At 52.2% G+C, this 25,076-nt stretch overlaps 1 protein-coding gene across 2 annotated transcripts in view; it reads left to right on the forward strand.

The window, feature by feature from the left end:
- The window catches only part of ZBTB16 (zinc finger and BTB domain containing 16), a 229,179-nt gene that overhangs the window by 139,158 nt on the left and 64,945 nt on the right, over nt 1-25,076 (forward strand). For both annotated transcript variants that reach the window (XM_075546620.1, XM_075546621.1), the window contains exon 4: nt 17,421-17,507. In XM_075546620.1, the coding sequence (XP_075402735.1) occupies nt 17,421-17,507 (87 nt within the window). The remainder of the gene's footprint in view (nt 1-17,420; nt 17,508-25,076) is intronic.

The following is a 25,076-nucleotide window of genomic DNA, read 5'->3' on the forward strand; positions in this document are numbered from 1 at the left end:
TTTAGTGGGATGGAAAATTCACGCTGATGTCAGGGCAGGGCTTGCATAGCTCATGAACGATGCACTTGCTGTCAGTACGTTGTACACCTGTAAACAGTTGAATTGGTGGACATTGTGTGACGTTGGATATATTTTTAGCAACAGAAAAGTGACTGCTGCTGTTTCCATGTGCAACCAGACACCTCGTGGACTTAGGTCTCTTGGTTTGGGGGCTTAGGGTCACAGTTTCATCCCACTTAATTGGCCTAATCTAGTGTTTAGTGCTTCTGTTCTATCCCAGTTCAGGGTCTTGAAAGGTTGCAAGTGGCCATCCCACAGTACACCGATTGATCTCTGTTTGCCTGGGGCCACAGAGGAAGAAGGGGAGTCGGGGGGAGGAGGAAGAGGAAATGGCATGTGTGCCTGATTGCTTCCAGAAACAGCTGCCTCCTTTGCTGTGACCCCAGAAGCGCTGGATGGTGCCCGGCTACCTCCCCTCAACATCTGGGTCCAAGAATCTGTAGACGTATCCCAGGCCAAAGACTAGAACTTCAAACACCCAGAGCATCCAGATTTTTCTAGAGCAACAGGGGCCAAACCCTGAGACTGCTGCCCCGGGAGATAATTTTGAAACCATAAGCCCCAAATATCCCCTGAAGCCTCTTTCAAGTCGTAGCAACCGTGTTGGACAGGGCAGAACTGCCCCTGTGGGGCTCCGAGACCGGAGCGCTTCCTGGCAGTAGGAGGCTTGTCTTTTCCCACGGAGCACAGCGGCTGGTGGTTCAGAACTGCTGGCTTTCTGGTTAGTATTCCAGAACATACCCACTATGGAGCTGTGCATGTAGAGATTGTTGAATTTGGAGCATGTTTTGTTGTGTATATTCTCAACCACAACAAATAAAATTATTAAAAATAAAAAGATTTCACTAACTGGCTGCTTTTTACTTGGTTTGAAGATCCTCACCCCAGGTTCCTGTGTATGTCAATAAATTCAAAGTAACTATGACAACTCTGGAACTGAGGAGCGATACCTGGGTTTGAAATTTGCATGCTCCATCTTAAACTAGTTGAGCGGCCTGCTGTCCTGGAGGAGGGGTGTCCATTGAGCTTCTAGCAAAGGACAGGTGAGGACCACATGCAGAGAAGGTGGCGGGAGGGAATGAGCCCCGAGGAGCTTTGCTTAGGAGTGATAGACTTTTCTCGGTTAACTGAGGTCAACCAAAAATACCTTACCTATTTCAATCATTGTCATCTACCACCATTTGTCTGTGTGTTGGCTCATTACCTATCTTTCTATTGAAGTGATTATTTTTATGATAAAGCATCTTGCTTGCTTAGAAGATGAAAGGGGCCATGCCAATGGGGAATAGCACAGTGGGTTACACATTGGGTTGCTAAGCACAAGGTCAGCAGCTCGAGACCACTCACCACTTCTTGGGAGAAACATGAGGCCCTCTACTCCCCCAGTTACAGTGTCAGAAACCCACTGGGACAGGTCTACTGTGGTAGCCTGTGTACTCAGACCACAGTCAAGCCAGGTCCAGCTCTCTGTGAAGGCTAAGTGGTACTGCACCCCAACACCAGGTGGTACAGGTTGCTCTTAGTGGGGAAATGCCCCGAGAAGGGGGTGTGAGCCAAGGAGAGTGGCGTTGGCACCAATAGGAAGGAGTCCTTGACTCTCAGAGATGCGCGCAGGCTCCAGCACTGCTGGTGGAGACCCTGCCCTACTCTCTTCGGGTGAGCTCCTCTGCCTGATAGGTAAGCAGAGGCTCCTGTGGCTAGATGGCCCTCCCACGCTGCCACACTGAGGACTGCCCCGGCTTCCTGGATAAGGTTTAAACCACAGCCCTGTCACTTCCTACCAATGAGGTCTTGGGTCAATTAAGTTTCTTACACCTCCATTTTTAACTCCAGCAAGCGGGGACAAATGTAGAGGGGCGGGGCGGGTGCAGTGGTTTTCTTACGTGTGGAGCAGGCACACGGTGCGTGGTCTCGCGGTGACTATTGAGTGATGTAGCTGTTGCCATGCTTGTCATGACGGCAGTAACACAGCGGAAATCTCCGATCGTTACTTTGCAGCAGCGATGGCAGCCGTCTCATTGGCCCTCGTGGAAGGGCAGCCATTGCCGGGCTCCTAGGGTCCCGGGAAGGGAAGCAATAACGAAGGCTTACTATGCTCTTGCCGAACGCCAGGTGTGGTTTACATGCATTGTCTCCTGTAAATACACTCCAGTAGCCGGGTGGTCCTGCTGCTGATGGGTGCACCCTAGAGTTGTGTGGCGTGAAAGCCTGGCTTGTCTTTGAGAGATGTAGCATCAACTTTTCTGACAGGTGAGGGACACTAGACTGCTAATGTTTGTGAAGATCCAGCGGCATCAAAACCCAGGTTCTTTTTTGTTTAATATATATTTTAATTTTTATTTTATTTTTAAATCGCTTTATTAGGGGCTCATACAACTCTTATCACATACACCAATTGTGTAAAGCACATTTTGTATATTCATTGCCCTCATCATTCTCAAAACATCTGCTCTCCACCCAGGTCCCTATCATCAGCTCCTCATGTTTCCCCCTCCCTCCCCGCTTCCCCCTCCCTCATGAGCCCTTGATAATTTACAAATTATTATTTTGTCATATCTTGCTCTGTCTGACATCGCCCTTCACCCACTTTTTTGTTGTCCATTCCCCATGGAGGAGGTCACATGTAGGTCCTTGTAATTGGTTCCCCCTTTCCAACCCACCCTCCCAGTATTGTCATTCTCACCACTGGTCCTGAAGGGATCATCCTCCCTGGATTCCCTGTGTTTCCAGTTTCAATCTGTATCAGTGTACATCCTCTGGTCTAGCCAGACTTGTAAGGTAGAATTGGGATCATGATAGTGGGGGTGGTGCTGGTAGGAAGCATTTAGAAACTAGAGGAAAGTTGTATGTTTCATCGTTGCTACAGTGCACCCTGACTGGCTCATCTCCTCCCTGAGACCCTTCTGTAAGGGTATGTCCAGTGTCCTACAAATGGGCTTTGGGTCTCCACTCCACACTCCCCCCTCATTCACAATGATATGATTTTTTTTGTTCTGATGATGCCTGATACCAGGTTCCCTTGGACACCTTGTGATCACACAGGCTGGTGTGCTTCTTCCATGTGGGCTTTGTTGCTTCTGAGCTAGATGGCCGCTTGTTTACCTTCAAGCCTTTAAGACCCCAGATGCTATATCTTTTGATAGCCGGGCACTGTCGGCTTTCTTTACCACATTTGCTTCTGTACCCATTTGTCTTCAGCAATTGTGTTACATCATGGAATGCCATTTTAATAGAACAAAGTATTCTTGCAATGAGGGAGTACTTGAGTGGAGGCCCAATGTCCTCCTGTTACCTTAAGACTAAACCTATAAATATATGCACATAGATCTATTTTCCCATCTTCATATATAAATATATTTACATATGTGCATGCCTGTATTTAGACCTCTATAAATGCCCTTTACCTCCTACCTCTTTCCTCTAATTCCTTTGACTTTCCTCTTGTCCCACTATTATCTGGGTTTCAGTAATTCCTCTTTGTTACATTACCTTTGATCACACTCTACCAGGCCTCCTACACCCTCCTCACCACCAATTTGGATCACTTGTTCTTCCCTTGTCCCTGGGTTTGTTAACACCACTACCTTTCCCTCCCCTCCCCCTCTCCCATCTTCCCCCAGAACTGTCAGTCCCATTGTTTTCTCCTCTAGATTGTTCATCCAGCCTATCTTATTTAGGCAGAACTGTGGAGATAACATGCACAAAAACAAGACAGAGCAAAACCAAGCAACAATATGCAACAAAACAACAACAATCCAATAACAAACTAAACAAAACACAACAATAAAGAAAAGCTTGTAGTTAGTTCAAGGATTGTTTGTTGGTCTTCAGGAGTGTTTTCCAGTCCAGTCTGTTGGGGCACCACGCCCTGGCCCCAAAGTCCACCTTCAACATTCACCTCGCCACTCCACTCCCTTGCTGTTCCGCTGCACTCCCTTCATGTTTTGCCTCGGTGTGGCAGGATCAGATCGGTCACAATTCCCACCCTGTGTCTCCAGTGTTGTCCCCTGTAAGGCTATAGGTCAGTGAGGGACGTCATGTCTCATAGTGGGGCCAGACATGTGGTCCTCTCTGTGGACTGGCTGCTCTGAGCGGGAACATCGTCCTTACGGCCTGGTGGGCCAGGATGTGCTCCACTCTCTCCTCCTCCCCCTTCATCAGCACCTGTGTGCTGCGATCAGACATGTCCCTCTCCCAGAGCTGCAGATTCAGTGCCGTCCTCTGAAATAAATTCTTCTGCATGGAGGGGCAGGTGTCCATGTAGTTGGGATTGGGGCCGGCCCCTGAGACCTCTCCAAGGCACATTACATTCCCATCCTGGAGCACTGGGCAAAACTTTCCACCAAGCCCTCTCTGAGAGGTGCACAGCATGGGTCCAGCTTAGAACTGAGCCCAGCTCCCTGGCCTGGCCTGGTTGTGGAGCAGGGTGGTGGGGGGCAGACATTTCCATCTGCAGGGTTCATGTAGCTCAGGGACGACCCCACGGGTATTTCTATAGGGAGTCCTGCAAACTAGCTTCTTGGTGAGGGTTACAACACCCAGACACTCTCTCTCTCTCTCTCTCTCTCTCTCTCTCTCTCTCTCTCTCTCTCTCTCTCTCTCTCATGGAGAGGTTTGGAAGCAGAATTGGAGAGGGATGAGATGCTTAAAGAAGGGAGACAAGGGGCATGCGAGGAGGGAGAGAGCTGAAGAAAGAAGCCCCAGAGAGATGCCAGCGAGGTCCTACTGATGGTGAGAGGCTTCCGTCTGTACGGGAGAACCCGTACTGTAATAGGGCCGCAGAAGGCTGCCTTGTCTTCCTTCTGACAAGACCTCATGGGACTTGTTCTTGGGCAAGAGTGTCAGGGGTATTGGGGGCCCAGGGGGATGATAGGCAGCGGCTTGAAGTTCGGTGGGGATCACCATAGCTTTGATCTGGACCGGAGGTGGTATTGCCCCTGAGTGCCTCTAGCTCTGTTTTTCTCCCTTCCACAGTCTTCCTGGGGGGTGGGGGTGCTGGTGGGAATCCCCCAAGCGGATGTCACAGGAGGGCCTGTGACAGAGGACTCTGAAGAGGAAGAGCTGGGTGACTGAGGAGGAGGAGGAGAGCTGCTCAGAGCCTTGGGTCACACAACGAAGCTGGAGGTTGCCAGGTGCCAGCAGAGCCTCCCCTTTGTGGTTAGATCTGCCCCCTCTCAACTCAGAGGTGGGGGCCAAGCAGGAAGCTGACTGGTACAGGGATTGAGGAGCGCTCCCACAGCATCAAGATGAAAATTCCACTCTGGCCTTTAAAAAATAATTTTTCATTTACCTCACCCACCCCCCACCCCTTTCCCTTAAGTTGATTCCAATCATAGCAACCCTACAGAGCAAAGTAGGACCCCACTTAGGGATTTTCCAAGGCCGGAATCTTGGCATAGACTGTCACCTTCACCTACCCCCAACCCTTGGTTTTGACTCATAGGGACCCTTTACAAAGACTTTACAAAGACTTAAGTGCCAACGCTCCCTCCTTCGCCAAGACAGAGCTGTGAACGTGTGGAAGTGCTGGCCATCCCTGAGCTCACGGGTCCACCTCTGACTCAACCTCATTGGCTCACAATTCTCCCAGCATCTGGATCTCTGCCTTCCTTCCTGGTGTACAGCTGCCATCCCCACACATCTTGTCGTCTTTCTTGGCGATGGCCTCATTTAAAACTAGTCACTTAGAGATGAGATGACTCACCCCAGGCCATGCCCCTCGGCCAGTGTGGTGCATCAGGGAGGCATACATGTTCTGGCCTAACAGAGGCCTCCTCGAGCCGGTTATCTTCCACCCCTCACTGTAGGAAAGCCCCTTCTCATCCACGTGTAGAAGACGCCTCAAGCATGTGGTTTCTTACTGGGGGGCAGTTGATTTCATCACAGTTGGGCCTTGCTTCAGGAGGAACTGGACCTGTTACAGGCTGCCAGAGGCTCTGACCTCCCACTGGCCTTCAAGTTGATGAGGTGAGATTACTCCACAATCCCAGTAACTACCGTAGCTTGTCCACCTACGGTGTATCAGGTACTCCATGTTGGTTCTTGTTTCACTTATCTAGTGAGGATTATTAATCTCATTAAGGAGGGAAATTAGGCTAGTAAATGCTTGCCAGGACTCGGGACTGTATCACCCCAAATTGGAAGGATCCCAATGCCATGCCTGCCCCAAGCCCCTGTCCGGTATCAGTGTGCAAGGCCTGACCAACAACCTGGTGGGAATCTCCGAGTTTGTCTGGAGAGAGGTCTAGCAAGGCCGCCCTTTCTGTAGTAGAGGAGTGTGTGTGTGTCTGTGCTGATTTCCAAACAAAGAAGCCCCACACCCCCCTGCCACTGAGTCCACACCGACTCGTAGCAACATGGTTGAACAGAGTAGAAGGGCCTCATAGGGTTTCCCAGGCTGTAATCCTTACGAAGCAGAGTACCACACCTTTCTCCCGCAGTGCAACCTGGTGAGTGCCAGCCGACAGCCTCTGCACTAGCAGCCAGACCCTTGGAGCAGGGCACCACCCAGGCTCTGGTGCTGATTGATGTCCACCTGACTTCCATCACGTATTCATACTGCATGGTGTCTCCGCTGCAACAGATTTACCATCCTAATTGCATTTTGTTTGAAAATCATCCCTTGTTTAGAGATGTGCACTGTTGGGTTCTCACCAGTAGGCCAGGAGAGGGAGACACCACCATTAACAACTAGCCATGAGTGATGGGAGGTGACCAGAGAGGAGGGACCTTCTCGATCTTCTCCCAGGCAAGAGGGACTGGGCCCTGCGTTTCCTTGCACACTGTTGGCTTATCTCAGGGCACCCTTTGGGGTAGGGGGTCTCAAGACTGGTGTGGGATGGGCGTGTGCTTGTGTCCCAGCTGGAGTGGTCAGACTCTTTCGGAATGTGGTGGTGTGGTTGTCACATACACTTGAGGTTGCATGGGTCTCACCCCTGGACAGGGTTGCTTGGTGGTGGTGGTGGCAGTGGTGGTTGCTACCACGTTTGCCTTGGCTCAGGGTGCCCTTCTGTAGGCCTGAAGGAGACCTTGCCCACACCTCTGCCACCGTCATGGCCCATGGCCATGACCACGCTGTCAGTCCACCTCACTGAGTTCCTCTCATTTTCACAGTTCATTTGCTTTACCAAAAATGGTGTAAACAGTCCCCGATGACATGTTCCCAGTAAGCGAAGCCAAGTCTTGCCACCCACTTCTCTAACCAACATTCTGGCTGTATTTCTTCTAAGACTGATTTGTTCCTAGTGGTACTGACGATGACATTGATGTTAACGACAACTAGCATTCACTGGGCAATTACTGTATGCCAAGCCTGGTGTTAAGGACTTCCAGTACATTATTAAATCATCACTCAACCCTATGAAGTAGACACTATGAGCTCAATTTTACAAATAAGGAAACAGGCCCGGGGAAACCCAACTTGCCCAGGGTGGTAGCTAGAAATAGCAGGCCCAGGACTTGAACCCAGGTTTGTTTGGTTCCAGAGAGCCTATTGTTAACTGCTGGGCTGTGCAGCTGTATGTGAAGCGTGGATACTTGGGCTGGCTGTGGGCTGCGTGACTTAGCCTGTTGTATTACCTGTTGGTGCTAGAAATAATGACAAAGGAACTTAACCAAGGCTCTCTGGGCTGAAGATTGAGTGTCACCGGCTAAGGAACCAAGTGGGGCCTCTTGTTTTCTCTGTGGAAGATGAGAGTTGACCCCAGGACCCCAGTTTTAAAAAACCAAATGCTATTAGCGTATCACGGAGCTCTTGATAATGTGAGATGGATTGGGTAAGATAATAAAATATTCCCTCAGACATACAGATGCCCCAGCACCTTCTCTTGACCCATCATCACGTGGCCACCTCTTCTACAGAGCTGACGTTCACCCAAACATGAGAGGTCTGGCCATTTACTGTGCCACTGGTGGGGAACTGACCTTCAGACAGGTGAGAACCCCTGGAAGCCCCTGTGTCTCTGATTCAGCCTAGGAGACAGACTTTCCCCCAGGGCGTTCTCAAGTCTACCTCTGATTTGGGGCCCTGCACTATTGACCCCGCCCTCTCCAACTTGCTGTGCAGTGAGACTCCAAGACCTCCCTCGCACCGCGCTGCCAAGCAAAACTGCCCTGGACCCATATCCTGAGCTGATCAATAGGGCCCGTGATTTAACAATCGCCCTGCATCTTCACGCCCGCCTCCCCTTTTTCCTCTTCCCTGAGCCTGTGTGCCTTCCCCAAATACTGGTTCCTTGTCCGTTCCTGTTGTGTTGGTCGCAGAAGCGGGCGGGGGAGCGAGCAAGTGTTCACGCTCCTCTCCGGGAGCACACATCTCCTTGAGTGGAAGAACACGCAGTGCTGGCCTTGGAGTTGGCAGCCAGCGTAGTGTTCTCGTCTGATAAGAGGTACTGTAAATAAAACTGTACACCGTGGCCCGTGGTAAAATGCCCTGCGTCTGTACTCATTGTTCTGACAGCCTGTGCTTTTTTTGGGTCTGCTGTTTTGGTACATTCTGTACTTCCTTATGTAAGCAGACATACATAGCTCATCAGAACATTCAAGATGTTTATTTTAAAATCTCAAGGAATTAAAAAAAAAAAAAAGGACACCACTCAACTGCTCCCTCCCAATCCCTGATGCCCCCACCCCCGTATCCTGCCCGTGGTTCATTTTTTTTAACTCCTCCTTCTTAGCATAGGGATGGGAGTGGTATTAGAGGGGGAGGGATTTAATTTTGTTTCTTTTTCCTTCTCTTACTGGTTTCTGTCTTCTTTGCTTAAGAGAAACACCACCCCATACCTGCTGTTTTTCAGTTCCTTCTACTCCTGCCACAGACTCAGAGTCCCCCAACCCCATTTCTGGTTAAGGGGGAGGCTTTGACCTTCCACCGTGACGACAGACCAGAGGGACTGAGGGGGGTGGGGAGGCTTCTGTGGGGGCCTGTCTCAGCTGCTTCGGGACTCCAGCCCTCTTGTCTGCAGACCTGTGGGCATGCGTTACAGAGCTCCCTCGTGGCCAGCCCCTCCTCTGACTCCTTCAAGTCTGCAGGATTCTTAGCACGAAGCCAGAGCTACCCCCGGACTCCCAAGAAGCCTGTAGACCAGCTCCAACCTACTATAAGCCAGTGATTTCTGTGTCTCTTATTATTCCCAAGTCTGAGCCTGTTTTGATGCATCCTCCTTCTTCAGATCCCTGTCTGTCCTCTGGGAGGTTTGGAAAATTAGGGAACTTGCAGACAGGGAAGAGGTAGGTAGGGGGCTGTAGGATCCAAAATGGCAGATAGTTCCCTTCCCCCACAGTATAGCCCAGCAGGGAGCCAAGGATGTATGTCCCTGCCGTCTGTCTGCCTGTCTGACCATCTCACTGCCTACCTCTCTATCTAGTAGGTTCAGTGAAGCTCAGAGGAGCCTGGTATCAGGGTGGGGAGCCACCCCATAGGTCCTCCCCAAACTCCCAAAGTCCCCCGGGGAAAGGAGGCTTACCAGGTGCCCTAGAGGGGCTGTGTGTTTGCTGTGGGGTGAGGCCTGGGGGCTGAGCTGGAGCCTGCAACCCAACTGCCTAATCTTTTCCTTTCTCCGGCCCTGAACTGCCTGGGTTCCAGCCAGGGCCCTTGTCCTTGAGCTTGTTAAAGGGCCAGTGGAGAGCCCAGAGTGAACAGAACAAGGACTCTGCCACCCCCTAGGGGACAGCCTGGCAGTGCCCGAAGTGGCCGCTGCCCCCTTCCAAGGCCACTCTTGCCTCCAGTAACCTGCCTGAGGGCTGATGGGTTTAACAAGCGTGTGCTGGACATGCACTGACTATAGGGCACAGGACGGGGCCTGTGCTGGCCCCGCTGTCATGGAGTTGGCGGACTGATGGGCAAGGCAGGACGAGCACCCACACCCGGGGCACAGGGCGGGCCGTTCTCCTCCCTGCAATGCAGCCGTCCCTCTCCTCCATGCTGGAGGGGCAAGCTGTGGGCCTGAGGGTAGTGAAGTACGTCTTCACGCGCGAGCTCGGCGTTGGACATAAGACAAATGGCCCCCAAGTAATGGGAGCTCTTTCTAGGGGACAACACTTGATGCTTACTGTTTCCGCCGCCCGCCCACCCACCAGGTACCTACCCACCCACCGTGTCACGCACACCTGTGGTTCTCATTGCTCATAGAAGGCCGCAGCTTCAGCGGGACTAGGCCGCTTGCCCAGGGTCACAGCTGGTGACGGCTCTGCTCCAGTCCACATGCAGTTGCGTCTGACCTGAATCCTGGGCCCTTAACCCAAATGCTCCTGCCTCCCCAGTGACATCGTTCAGCCACTCAAACATTTACAAAGCAAACTCACTGCTGTCGCGTTGGTTCAGACTCAGTGCTCCCTAGAGTGTCTGAGGCTATAAATCCTTACAGGTACAGGCAGCCTCGCTTTCCTCCTGCGCTCAGTGCGGGTGGGTTTGAACCACCATCCTCTCAACTTGGAGGCCTGTGATGAGCCCACGGGGCCACGTGGGTTTCTTAGCAATGTCACCAGTGATCCTCTTATTAGCCGAACGCTTGTCGACGAGCAAAGACCTTCCAAGTCTTCAGTATCCCCAGTCCAGGCAGCAACCTCGGGTGAGGGGCCAGACCTGGGGATCCCCTTTTTGCAGACTGGGAAGCAGGCTCAGCCAGTTCTGAAGACTTGTGCGACCTCCACGGTCGTGGGTGGCCAGACAAACCTGGGCCCCTTTTTCAGACTCCAGATTCCACGGTTCGTTCCCCTTGTTCTTTGGTCTGCAATGGCCAGAAGTGATTCGTGAGGGTCTAGCCCACTTGGAAAGGAGCTTTGGTGGCATAATGGTTACAAGTTGGGCTGTTAGTTATAAGTGAGCAGTTGGAAACCACCAGACAGTCCATGGAAGACAGACGGGGCCTCCTCCCGTAAAGAGCTGCAGTCTCAGAAACCCACAGGCGCAGCCCCACCTGTCCTAGAGGGTCACTCTGAGTCAGCGTGGATGCGATGGCACTGAGAGTGAGCCCGATGTGTGTCCTGCTCTTCTCCCTCGTGTCTGCCCCTCCGCCTGACCCCTCTCTCCCTCTTCCGTCCAGCCAGCTGGTCGCTGACTCCTCACGGGCCTTGGGTCTTGCTTGGGCTGTTAGCCGCAGAGCTTCTCACCCCCCTTCTTCAGACGTCACCTCGCCATACGGGTCCTCCCTGGGTCCCCTATGTAGAAGCAGCAACAGCAGCAGCGCCCAGCATTCGCCAGGGGTCCCTGAGTGGATGCACGGTCGGGCCCCTCCACGACTAGCAGAAAGGGTGGCGTTTGAACCCACCCAGAGACACCTTGGAATAAAGGCCTGGCCATCTGCTTCCCAAAGAAGTCACAACCTTGAAACCCCATTGAAGGCATTTCTACCCTGCTAGCAGCACACGGGGGCCACAAGTTGACTTGAGGGCAAGTGGTTTGGGTTTTTTGTTTTTTCAGTCCCTATTTTTAAATAAGTTTCTTTCTTTTTCTTGTATTAAGTCACGGTCACTACCTGACCTATTTTATAGTTACTCGATTAAAAAACAAGCAAATCAGACTCCCCCCCCCTCCTCGCTAGAATGCATGCTGCATGCGGGCAAGGCTTGCTTCTGTTGTTCGGTGACTGGAGCTATCAGATACTGGACAGACACTCCACCGGCACCCGGAGGGCACCCCTGTGTGCAGGGAGAGCGTGGAGAAGCACAGTCACCCCTCTGCTGTGCCCCTGGGGTCCTCTCTGTGCCAGGGTAAACCCCCAGGGATTTGGGGGGGTAGATAATGCCGCTGTGGCCATCTGTGCTCACCCTGTTCAGCTGGCATGCCCCTCAGGTCCCCACCCCAGCACCGGTGCTTTATAAATGCATTAGTGACCGAATGGTGTCCCCGAAATGCATGTTGGGAACAGCCATGTGGTTTATGCACACTTGAGTTGCTTTGAATGCAAACCTGACATCATACCGAAGGCAGCAGCGAACAACATATGCACAGTAAACAGGCAGAGACTGTCTTATTGATTAACAGATGAGACCTCTATTATCGATCAAAGCTTGGCGAGAAAATTTATCACTTTTAATTTCAGGGCTGCCAAATATTTCTGCCTCCGAGCCAGCCATTACAGAGACAGTTTAAAGGCACCGCTTCCTTTGCAGGGGGGTGTGCTCCTCTGCCTCTCTGTGCTGGGCACACGCCTCTCTGTGGCACAGCCTGGCCCTGCGGCTCAGCCGGGGAGCCCTGGAGGGGGTGGGGTGGTCAGATGGAGGCGTAGATCTGAGCCCTGTGAATGGAGGCCGAGGGGGGAGCCCACGCCCATGTGTGCTGTGGCCTCTGACCCAGGCACTCACTGGGGAGAGGGACTTTCACGTTCATCTTCAGCCCGTTTCGTGACTTGAGCGAGCTGGGGCTGGTGTGGGGAGGGCTTTGAAGGCTAACAGATGTGGTCAGGCTTGGACCCTCTGCTCGATCCTGTGTGCTGATGTATTTTATCTTCATCTGAGCTCGTCTGATAATACACATCCTGCCCCTTATTTCCTACCTGCCCTCCTTTCTCTCTCTGCGTCTCCATCATTAAAGCAAGCAGCTCCTCTAGCCCGCACGGAGGCTGTTTTCTAAGAACTCACGGCCCACATCCCTTTGAAGCCCGCGCACCCTCAGACCTTGCACTCGATTGCAGGACTGGGGCTCAATGGCTAGCCCACAGGGTGCCCCCCCCAAAGACACACACACACACACCTACACACACACACACACACCTGCTCCTTAGGCCTCCCCCCTCCATCTTCTCCGTTAGGGAACTGCGAGAACAGAAAAAACCAAAGAAAGAAATACAATTAAAATCAGATCCTCACAGTTCCACAGAAAATCATTGATGGCTAAAGATTTGGGGCTGGGGAGCTGGTGTCTAATTGTGCAGAAGTGGAAGCCCCCAGCCTCCACAACACCCACACTGGCCGACTTTGTTCTTGGAGGTCCTGTGGGCATGCCAATGGCAGTTGATGGAAATGGCCCTAGTTGCCCTCTGCAGAAGCATGGTGGCATAGTGGGTGGGTTTCAGATTGGGCTGCTAACCACAAGGCAGACACTCCACGGGCATCCATAGGGCACCCCTGAGTGCAGGGAGGATGTGGAGAAGCATAGTCACCCCTCTGCTGTGCCCCTGGGGTCCGCTGTGTGCCAGGGTAAACCCCCAGGGATTTGGGGGGGAGGGGTTGATACTGCCACTGTGGCCATCTGTGCTCACCCTGTTCAGCTGGTATGCCCCTCAGGTCCCCTGGCCCCCTCTGCGGGAGAAAGACGAGGCTTTTGAGCTTCCGTTCCTGTAAGAGTGTACTTGGAAACCCGCAGTGGCAGTTCTGCCCTGTCCTATAGAGTCACAGCGAGTCAGAACTGACTCGATGACAAGGAACCTGGGAGCACAGGATTGTGACTATTTGGCTGTCACCGCCCAGGGCACCATTTTTTTAGAACCTCAATAACCGGCACACCAGTACTTGGTCCAAGGGTGCCTCGCAGCTTGATGGGGTGCCAAGAGGGCTTCGAGGTCTCCTTCCCTGCCTGCAGGCTGAATTGAGCTCAACCGCTTAGAGACCGATGACCATGTTTGGTTCTAAAGCTCTTCAGAAAGCGAGATTTCAGATCTCACTCATTTCAGCCTGTCTGCAAATATTTATTGAGCACCTGCTAGAGACTCTGTCCCACTTGCCACCACAAATATTGGAGCTCACACTCTCGTGGGACCTCACATCCGAGAAGGAGGCTCCCGGGCTCCCCTGGGCAAGAGCTGTTCAGTGTTATTTGCGCCTGTTCTGGTACGGTTCTGGTCTAGAAGCAGGTACCCAGCATCCAATGCGGAGGTTTTCTAAATAGGATTTTACACAAAACCTTGATGTACAAAGTGAGCAAGTAGAGTTTTCTTTGTTTCAATTGGAAGAGGAGGTCCCCAGACCCCCACCTTCTTACCCACGGAGCATCCTGGCAGTGAAAACCTAAGGAGGCTGAAAGGTGCCGGTTAAAGAGAAGAGACTGTAAAGCCCTGCCGTCTGGGGTCAAACCCACCTCTGTGATGGTCTGTTGTGACTTCTTTTTAAAGGAGCTGGTAGATAAGGTTAGACTGCTGACCACAAGGCTGGCAGTTCAAGCCCACCAGCCGTTCTTTGGGAGTAACAGCAGGCTGTCTGCTCCCTTAAGATTTACAGCTTCTGAAACCCTGTGTTGGATGGCTATGATTTGGAATTGACTTGATGTGTGTGTGTGTGTGTGTGTGTGTGTGTGTGTGTGTGTGTGTGTGAGAGAGAGAGAGAGAGAGAGAGAGAGAGAGAGAGAGAGAGAGAGAGAGAGACTGACTTTAGCCAAGGTTAACTCTTTGGGCTTTGGGAATCTCTTCTAAATGATGGCAATAATAACAGTATGTACTTTAAGACGTTGTTATTAGGATTAAGGGAGATAACATGCAAACACACAAAAAGCAGTATTCTATAGTAAAGCCTGAGAAATGCTGCGGTGGTTTAAAAACTGAACTTAAACGTGTTTAGGAAGTAATCCGTACTAAGCTCGATTTCGAAACCCAAACTCTTGGGACCATGCACGATCACACTGAGGAGCCGAGTGCAGTAGCAGATGGGACAGGGCAGCGCAGTGAGGGGCTGGGGTGTTGGTACAGGCAGCCCCCTGCGTCTGAAAGAGGGGTCGAGTTAGAATAGAACGAGGGGTTAGAGCTGGGCAGGGCACTGCTCAGGCTCAGAGATCTGGGGGAGGTTGGTCAGGGCCCAGGGAAGATGAAGGAATACTCCAACCTATCGAGCTAGATGACCGAGTGGCCCACTTTATGGGAGATCGTGAAGTCAAGAAGAGGAATTCAGAATTGGTATGAGGATTGGGCCATGAGGTTGCTTGGAGTAAGGAAGTGTGAAGTATCCAGAGCCTTCACTGACCCTGCCTCTGTTAAGTTGATCTGGGGCCCTGATGGATGGGAACCCCGAAAGCCAAGAGTGCTTCAGGCATGTGGCATAGCCTTCCCCGGGCCATGGCAGTGCTGATCACGGAGTACAGGAAGAGGTAAATCTTGAAGGACAAGTATCAAGGCTTGTAGTAGATGACGCCTACTGGGTCAGACAGTGAATCGGGGCTCCGAACATTTTGAGCAAGTGGTCAGAAGCCCTGCTGCTTCATCTTGACATTGTGACATGGTTGACAGTGTAGTGGGAGACAGGGACAGGTACCCTGGACTTTGTAATAAACAGCGTGGTCGGGGCTTTGATCTGGGCTATGCGGGGTGTTACGGGAGCACTAAGAAAGATGGGCTAGCCCAACACGAGGGCCCAGCAGCCTTCCTGGAGCCGGAGACTAAGCTGGTGCCAGCACGATGAGCGGAAGCACCTCTACTGCGGGGACGGGCTTCGGTAGTCCGGTGGTGGAAGTTTGCACCTTCTGAGCAGGAGATGTAGTTTCAGGGCACTTTGTGCGCAGCTACTACCCGCCTGTCAGTGCAGGCCTGCCCTGAGGTTGGACAGGGGGCAGCAGAACTTCCAGACTAAGAAGGACTAGGAAGAATGCCCCAGTGACCTGCTTGTGGGAAACCAGCTCATGAGAACCGTATGGTTTACAGTGGTCTGAGCCACCATGGATCCCAGGACGGCAGAGAACCAGGGGCATGTGTTCCCTTGTGCATGGGATCCTCAGGAGGCAGGGTGGGCCTGATGGAGCTCACAACAGCATTGTGGGAGTGAGGGAAAGGAACGAAGTGTGAGAGGCAGACGCCCAGCAGTGAGGGACTCCAGGGCACCCGGGTAGTTCACTGTGGCTGAACACGGTCAGCCAGATGGAGGAGGAATGGCGGAGAGATGGAACAGGATGGTGAGTAGAGGAATGCCAAGAAGGGCTTCTTAGGAGGAGACGAGCCAGTCAGGGTGCAGTATAGCGCCGTTGATACATACAACTTTCCACTAGCTCTTTAATGCTTCCTCCCTCCCATTATCATGAGCTCAATTCTACCTTAGAAATCCAGCTAGACCAGAGCATATACACAGGTACAGATAAGAGCTCAAAACACAGGGGATCTAGGACAGATAAACCCCTCAGGACCAATAATGAAAGTAGTGATACCAGGAGGGGAAGAAGGTGGGGATAAAGGGGGAACCGATCGTAATGATCTACCTATAACCCCCTCCCAGGGGGATAGACAACAGAAAAGTAGATAAAGGGAGACATTGGTCAGTGTAAGACATGAAAAAATAATAATTTATGAATTATCAAGGGTTCATGAGGGAGGGACAGTGGGGGAGGGAGGGGTAAATGAGCTGATACCATGGGCTCAAGGAGAAAGAAAATATTTTGAAAATGAAAATGGCAACATGTACAAAAGTGCTCCACTCAATGGATGAATGGGTGGATTGAGATAAGAGGTATAAGAGCCCCCAATAAAATGATTTATAAAAAAGAAGGTTCTTCTCAGGCCTTGATAAGGAGTGTGGGCTTTGTCCTAAAGGCCTGGGAGACGACCAGGCGAAGGAGATGGTTGGGGTGGATGGTGAGCTTTGTTTGGGACGTACCAAGTTCAGGAAGTCTCTGGGTGGTGAGCATGAGTGAGCACTTGGCTACCAACAAAAAAGGTGACGGTTTGAGTCTACCCAGGGAAACCTCACTAGAAAGGCCTACTGGTCTACTTCCAAAGGCCACAGCCTTTGACTCCCGGTTCCCTCTGACAGAGACAGGGCCTCCATTCGACAGCAACGTGTGTGTGTGTGTGTGTGTGTGTGTGTGTGTGTGTGTGTGCATGCAGGTTCGTGGGTTTGCATGCATCCAAGTAAAGATGTCCTTGTGCCAACATTTCTTTCTTTCCCTTAAAATATAATTTAGGCAACTGGGGGACCCCTCACCCCTGATGGGTATCAATTTCACCAAAGCGAAACACAAAGGAAAGCAACCCCAAATCCATTGCCATTGTGAGCCATTTGCTATAGGACAGAGGAGACCTGCCCCAGCCGCTTTCCAAGGCTGTCACGTGCACGGAAGCACTCTGGTGCAGCTTTCTCCCAGGGAGCACCTGGCAGGGTCACAGCACTGACCTTGTGGCCAGCCGCCGAGCGCCTCAATGCACCCCTCGGGCTCCTTGTTCTTGGAGCTTGTGCCTCAGAAGCCGCCTTCTCCCCGTGCCGTCTCATCTCGACCTCATCTCGGTTTCTCTTGGTTGCCCTAACTGTGTTGCTTCTTCCCTCGGGCAGCATTTAGAACTCGAAGGGGCGAGTGGGCACGTCTTGGAGAAAGAACTGAGCTGGCTGCTGGGCTAGCCACAAGTGTCCAGCTCCTCCCCCCAGTGTCCACCTGCCTGATATTGACCCAGAACAATCCCCCCAGCCTCCAGTAGAATAATGTCCATGTGGTAACTGCCTCCTTTATCTTTCAGCGGGTGCCAAAGCCTTTGTCTGCGATCAGTGCGGTGCCCAGTTTTCGAAGGAGGATGCACTGGAGACCCACAGACAGACCCACACTGGTGAGTTGACTTTGGTTTCCGTCCTCCAGGTGTCTCCAGGGTGACATGGATGGAGAGGAAGGGCCCTGATGAGATACACATCTCCCAAAGACAGCCGGTCCAGTGATCTGCTGGGAGTGGAGAGCCTCCACCAGACTCTGTCCCTCTTGCCTGTGAGGTTGGCTGGGAAGGAATTTACATCTTTACCGTGGCTCTGTAGGAAGAGCTGCCTTGGATTCGTTCAAGGTCACTTTCTCTAATAGGCCACTGGCACCCTGTCTTCGCCAAAGTTTCTGGGATGCTCATATTGAGGCCTTAGGAACTCCAAGATGTTACTTAACACCTCTTCCCTTGATGAATGGTCAGGAGACCTCTTCCCCCTGACTAGCTTCTGACACTTAGGTGACCGTGCTGGGCTGGTCCTCTTCTGAGAAAGCGCTTACTCATTGTCTATAAGACTCAGTCCACCACTGAGTATTGGCCGCATAGGGTCTGGCGGGGCCTCCCATCACCATCATCTGAGCCGTCATTGTCTTCACCAGCAGCACCAAGGGTCACTTCCTAACTCATGGCCATCCAGTTGGTACCCATTCAGGGTGACCCTCTAGGACAGGGCAGAAGTGGCCCCTGTGAGTTTCTGAGACTATAACTCTTTAACGGGAGAAGAAAGGCCTGTCTTTCTCCCCAGGAGCCACTGGGGGTTTCAGATTGCTGACCGTTGAGCTCGCCGCGCAAGGGGTAACCCCGTGCTATCGGGGATCACTTGCCGAGCTCGTACAGAGTGCCAGGGGCTATTCGCCGTGTGCTCCATGAGCTGGTTTGAATCTTCCCGTAAGTAAGCCAGGGAAGCGCGAGGCTGCTCCCATGTGACAGATCAGGGATTGGCAAACTTTTGAGACGGAAGAGCTAATCCTGTCCCTCAACGACAATTGAAAACTCCTTCGAGAGCCGTAAAGATAGTTTTACAAACAAGTGAAATTCCCATTATTTGAATAATGCCCTTTAGAGCCTACCACGTTTATTTCTGAACCACCTGTGGTTGGAGAGCCACAGTGTGCCGGCCACTGCTCCAGATGAGGAGACTGAGGCTCAAAGAGGGGAGAGTGACTTACCAAGTCAATGATGAAGCAAGTCGTCTAGCTCTTACTGCTGACTGCTGACTACTGGCGGTCTCTGAGTTCGGGTTCTTGATAACGTGTGGAGTGGTAATAGGACCCACTTTCCGGAGGGGACCGAGGGAGGCTATTTCGGTATTTTACTACTTAGAACTGTTTTGCAGAATGTGTGATGCCATAGTTCACATTCTGTAAATAGTAGTGGGTTTATTTGACTTCATAAATACTGCTCGTGTTCCCATAACATGCCCGGCACCATTTGAGCCTTTTAGTGTCATGATGTGAGACATTGGTGGTGCAGTGGTAGAATTCTTGTCTTCCATGCAAGAGACCCCGGTTCGATTCCTGGCCGGGGCCTCTGTCAGTGGAGGCATGTATGCTTCTCCGAGGGAACAGCATCAGTGGAGCTCCCAGACTAAGACAGACGAGACAAGAAGAGCCCGATGCTCTACTTCCACAAACGAGCCAGCAGAGACCTGATGGGTTACACTGGTTCCGTGTGCAGCCAGTCACGGGGCTGGCCCAGAACCAGGGAGCATTTTCCTCCCTGCCTGTGGGGTCACCTGGGGGTAGAGAGCAACGCCGCAGCTAACATCAACTGTAACAAAAACCATGTACATTACGGACCCCATCCCAAGGCCCCACAGAATCTAGATTCTGATGGGAGACGGAAGAAGCGAGCGAGTGAGTCATATCACGTTGGCGGGGGCTAGGAAGTGGTAGAGAATGACAGTGAGAAGAGTGGCGTGTAGGATGGACAGAAAAGGTCTCTCTGGGCTGGTGATTCCTGGAGCAAAATGTACAGGGAGAGAGGGAGGCACTCCAGCGCCTCCTGGAACGGCGTCCGCACAGGAGGAGCAGGCGCCTGCGCAGCCCTGAGGCTGGATCGAGCTTGCCGGGTTCAGGGTTAGTGTGAAGAACATTGTGGCCAGAGAGCGGGGAGAGATGTGCGGGAGATGATGTCAGAAATCAGGTTGGGTCTCTCACCCATAGGAAAGAATCCGGATTGGTGGTAGTGGTTACTACGCATTGTCCGAAAGGTCAGCAGTTCAAAACTGCCAGTTGCTCTGAGGGAGAGAGAGAGAGGGCTTTCTGTTCCCATGAACAATTACGGTCTTGGAAATCCACAGGGCGTAGTTCCATCCTGTCCTACAGGGTCGCTATAAATCGTCATAGACTCGATGACAGTCAGTCCTTTGAAAGGAGGAGAAAGTACTTTTAAATCAGACATTTGATGAGGGACTTAGAGCTACATATCGGCGGAGCAGTCTGTCTACTATATCACCTGGGTCCTGTCATTCTTTGCAATGACTGCACACTGACGGTGCTCCTGGTTTGTTGGGGAAATCAACAGGAGAAATGCTCAGGACACAATTGCTCAGGGAGGACGCGTTACAGAACTCTTAAGGCTGCTAATAAATGCCCAAGGGGCATGCCACTCCACCGTAAGCCTTAACCTGAGGGCTCTCAGTTTGGGCTCCACGGGTTGGCAAATACAGCTCCCAGAATCGAGTGCCCACGGGCACCCCACTCCACAGGCCAGCCTCCTGTTCTCAAGCACTCGGCTTCACTTGCTCTGTGGGCTGGGAAGTCCACCGCTCTGTCTCATGCTCCGGCTCCCAGGTCTGTCTCCGGGATCAAGCAGGTTCCCTGTGCAGGGATCTTGGGGTGCACTCCTAGCGCTTGCTGATCTTAAAATCCCCTCGCTACTTCTGAGGTGGCTCATGTTATACCCAGCGGGAAGGCAATCGCTGACAGCCAAATCATGCACTGGTATCAGATCTTCCCTCGTCGTCTTCCGCAGACCCATCAGAGAGAAGTCATTTGGTGGGAATGACAAAGGTTATGGCTAGAAGAGCCATATTAAATCATTCATTATATCGCACTGTAATGTAGGCAGAACTCTTAGAATTCCACAATAAAAGAAATGACCCGATTAAAAAGCAGGCAGAGAGTTTGAATAGACAGTTCTCCAAAGATACACAGATGACCAATGATCGCAGGAAAAGGGGCTCGTCGTTCGCCACCAGGAAGTGCCTATCACAACCACAAGGACATGCCACTTCACACCCACCAGAATCAATAACAGAAATAGTAGCAAGGACTGTGCGGAGAAATTAGGACCCTCATCCGCTTCTGGGGGGTATGAAGTGGTTCTGCCGCTGTGGAAAGCGTAGGGCCGGTCCTCCAAGGGCGGCACGGAGAATGACTGTGTTCTTGTAAGGTGTCCTAGAGTCTGTTCTGACGCATGAGGACGCCTGTGCACAGCACAACAAAACATTGCCGGTTCCCGCACCGTGCTCACAATCGTTCTGTTTGAGCCTCTGGGCCAGCCCATCTCCTTGCAGGCCTTCCCTCTCCCACCCCCTCCCAGCCCTCTACCAAACGAGGAGCCTTGTGGCACAGCGGACTGTGAGTTAGGGTGCTACCTGCAAGGGAGACGATGAGGCTGTCTGCTCCCGTTCAGATTTTTAGCTTTAGAGACGGCGCTGCTCTGTCCACTCTGCGTTGGAATGGACTCAATGGCGGTGGTTTGGTTTTGGGTCTTCTCTGCCCACCGTGATGTCTTTGTGCACAGGACCCAGCAAGTCCTGTCCTAGGCGTAGACCTACGAGAAACGAAAGCTCCTGGCATGCAAAAACGTGCACACCAGTAGGTGTAGCAGCATGACAACAGTCGACACAACCCAGATCCCGATCACAGGAAGAATGGGCTTTTTAAAAGTTACACATGTATGTAATGGAATGTTCCTCAGCAGTGGAAAGGAACAAAGCACTGACACATGTGGACACTGGGATGCGCCCTGGAAATAGGGTGCTTGGAATTGAAGTGAAAGAAACCCTTCCCAAAGGCCACGCGTGTGTGAGTCTCTAACTTGCTGTCACCAAGTCTATTCCGATTCACGGAGACCTGACAGGACAGGGTGCAACTGCCCCTGTGGGTTTCTGAGACCGTAACTCTTCACAGGACTAGAAAGCCTTCTCTTGCCCCTGAGGAGCGGCTGGTGGCTTTGAACTTCCAGATCGCAGCTGTTAGTCTGGGTAACTAGAAAAACAAATCCAGAGAGAGATTTATGTGTATAAGGAAGATGTTTATATTTAAGAGCAGGTGAACATTGAGAAAACATCCCAGTCCAGTCCAGATCAAGTCCGTAAGTCCGATATTAGCCCATATATCTGATACCAATCTATAAATTCCTCTTCAGACTCATGAAGCATGCAGTGATGCCAAGTGCAGGAAGATCACAGGCCAGTGGGTGCAAAGTCTTGTGGATCCGATAGCGGTATAAGCATCTCGGGGCTGGCAGGGGTCTCCACGTGGCTCCTCCAGCTCAAGACATTGGGTTAGCCCCATGTGCCCTGTCAGCTGCAATATCTCCCAGGGAGTGAGTCTGCGTCCTGCCTCCAGCAGGCGATTTACCTCCTTAGCACCAACAAATGAGGTCATCAAGCAGCGACCCGATTGACTGGCCAGACTCCACCCCTTCGCTCTTAATCCTCTCAAATTGACAACAGATTATAGAACTACCACGTTAACCGAGGAGTGCTTAACCCACCGCATTACCAGGGCTCCTGTTGACACGGCACAGAGCTCCCTAGAGCCCAGATTCGCATGGGTCTGCCAATCAAGCTGTGCCTCACAGGGTACCTGACTTGGGGGAAGTGGATCACTGGGAGGTGACCTACTTGGAGGTACCTCTGAGTGGACTCACCCTTGTGTTTCCATTGGCAGCAGAAGGCAGGCAAGCACCCAGGGACTCTCTGTTCCCCTAATCACCCAGGAGAGCACACACTTTGACCTCTCTTTGCCACCCCTGTGCCAGGAAGGGGGCTCCGGAAGAAAGGCGAGGCCTGGTGATGGGGAAGGCTGGAAAGAACCCGTGACTGGCCTGGGGAAAGCAGGCCCTGTCATCACCATCGTGGAGGAGGAAAGACTCCAGAGAAGGAAAGGAGAGACAATAAGGATGAAACCACTTCTTTTAGGTTGGACACTGCGGCCTTCAAGAGCCTTGGTCACACCCATTTCACACACAGGAAGCTGAGGCCAGGAGCCACCCGCTAGGAGCTGGAGGGCTGGACCTTGGCCCGAGTCCGGCTTCCGTTTCTCTTCACTACTTCCAACACCTGCACGCTCACAGCACTCTTGTCTGCGGGATCCGGGAACAGGCTGGCTCAGAGGGAGCCTGCTCAGAGAGCACTTGCTTGGTGGACCCCTCCTGGCTGAGGCTCTCTTGAATCCGTGTGGCCCATGTAACTAAAAAGCTCCAACAACCTGTGACCTCCCGGGGCCGGATACAATTTCCCTGAATCAGATTGGCCTTGGGACTCCCGAAGCCAGGGCTGCCATGTGGGCAGTGAACAGAGCTAACACTTGCTTGGCACAGGGCGGGTGATGAAGGCGGCGGCCGCATCTTGAAACAGAAAATGAATTTAGGAGAAAGTCTTAGCGATTCCACGTCAGTCGAGCAAGTCCCTTCTGCCCACCTCGCCCTACGACCTCACTTCTCTCTCATGCTTCCCTGGTCCTGCAGCCTGTGCCACCCCCCTTCCGAGATGTTGGGGGGCTCCAGCTGGTGCCTGGAGAGGCCATGCTTCCTGTTGGACTGGGCTTGGCGTGGTTGTCACGCTTCCGTGGTCTGTTTTGGTTCAGCAGAGACTTGGAGGAGATAAACAGAGCTCATTTTACACCTTTTAGATGATGATAAATACATATTGCAAAACACTGCTGCTTCCAAAATATTTGGGTTGCAGAGCAGTGAGGAATTAACAGCTAGGCAGCTCCCTGAGACGTGTGTACTCCATTTACACATCAGAATTTTTTTTACACTGTTGAGTCAAACCAGAGTGAGAACCACACACATGCATTCAAGCACACATTCACACACACACACACACACACACGTCCGGGGCACCGCTCCGGTTCTATATCTGGGATGTCCTAAATTAGTAACTCATGTTTAAGTCCAGATAAACCGATAAATACCATTAATGGCTTAATTTATACGCCCGGCTCGAAAGTTGACACCCGGACACTCTCTTGGCTCGGGGAACACAGCTGGTTCCGTTGCCAGGGGTTTTAATGACCGATCAGTAATATAAATTGCTGCATCACTGAGCAGAAATAGCTTCTCCGTGTCATTTGATCTGGAAACTTCTCCGGCCAGGCAGCAGTTAATAAATTTAAAAATAATTACCCTCTTTATTCAAAGTCAAACTAATTAGGAGCAGGCTTTACAAATCATAATGTTGTTCAAGCCACTGTACATCCCCATTTGGGCCCTGCACAGGCCTGGGGACAACAGAGGCGAGCGGGTGGTGGTAAGTAGAGGCCAAGGGAGACACCTTGGATATAGAGCTGAACACTGGGAGTTGGGACCGTCTTCAGTTACCCCTAGGGTAGAGGGTGAGGCCTCAGTGCAGCTCTGGGGTGATCTGTAAGGGCCCTACCTCTCCATCCATCTACAGGGGTCTCAGAGAAACCACCATCTGTGATCCAAGCAGGAAGGAAGGAGGGCGAGGGCTGACCCATGGAGACCAGCTCAGAGGAACTGGGGGAGATACAGCAGATGACTGCGTAGGGAGAATGGACCTGCCCCAGGGGCGTGCCAGTGGATGGAGTGGTCTCTAGAGCATTCTCCTCATGGGTCAAGTGCAGGCTCTAAGAGGATGGCTCACGTTTGTTGTGCAGGGAAGCAGGCTCCCAGGAAGCCTGGAGGGGGACGTGGCCAATGTCTTGGGATCAGGCGTCATACAGACGAGGTTGAAATCTCTGCACCATCACTTCCAAGCTATGGCCTGGGGCAGCTGGTTTCCTTAGCCTGTGTGCCCTCCTTTGTCCAGTGGGGTCAGTACCCTGTGCTGTGAAGCTGAACTTGAGAGCCCTGGTACAGCACCTCACAGAACCCTTGCATGCGATCTGCACTCAAGAACTGGTGATGGGATTGCTCGTTGAATCCCCATGATCTTTGATGAGACGTTACGGGAAGGCTCCTACTCACTGGGCAGTGGAGGAGAGAAGAAAGGGATGGGGTGAAGGGACAATAAAAGCGCACAGCCACTGTGCCAAGGAGAAGAATCCCTGCCTTTGGCTTCTGGCCAAGGCCACGGGGCTTGTGCGCCCCTCGGTGCTAGCTAACCACCAGTGGGCTTTCTGAGGACAGTGGGGAGAAGTTGGGAGGCTGGAATGAAGTCTCGTATTACTTTGCCCATGACTTTGAACAAGTTCAAAGGGCGGGTTTTGTAGCTCTTCTTTAAGGCTCTGAGCCCACAATACCCAATGCTTCCCATGGGATCCACACCCTGCCAATACCCAGACAGGTGGCATGTAAGCCTCAGCTGGACAGGCTGGAGAACTGGTGTGGGCGACAGGCAGACCTGCCAGCTTCCAGGGGCATCAAGCGTGCCCCTGCTGCCTCTCAGAGGAGGTCTCCCTCCGAGGCTGGCATCCTCCAAGACTCAGAGTCTTGAGCTTCTGG

The sequence above is a fragment of the Tenrec ecaudatus genome, chromosome 4 (assembly GCF_050624435.1).
Source record: "Tenrec ecaudatus isolate mTenEca1 chromosome 4, mTenEca1.hap1, whole genome shotgun sequence".
Lineage (NCBI taxonomy): Eukaryota > Metazoa > Chordata > Mammalia > Afrosoricida > Tenrecidae > Tenrec > Tenrec ecaudatus.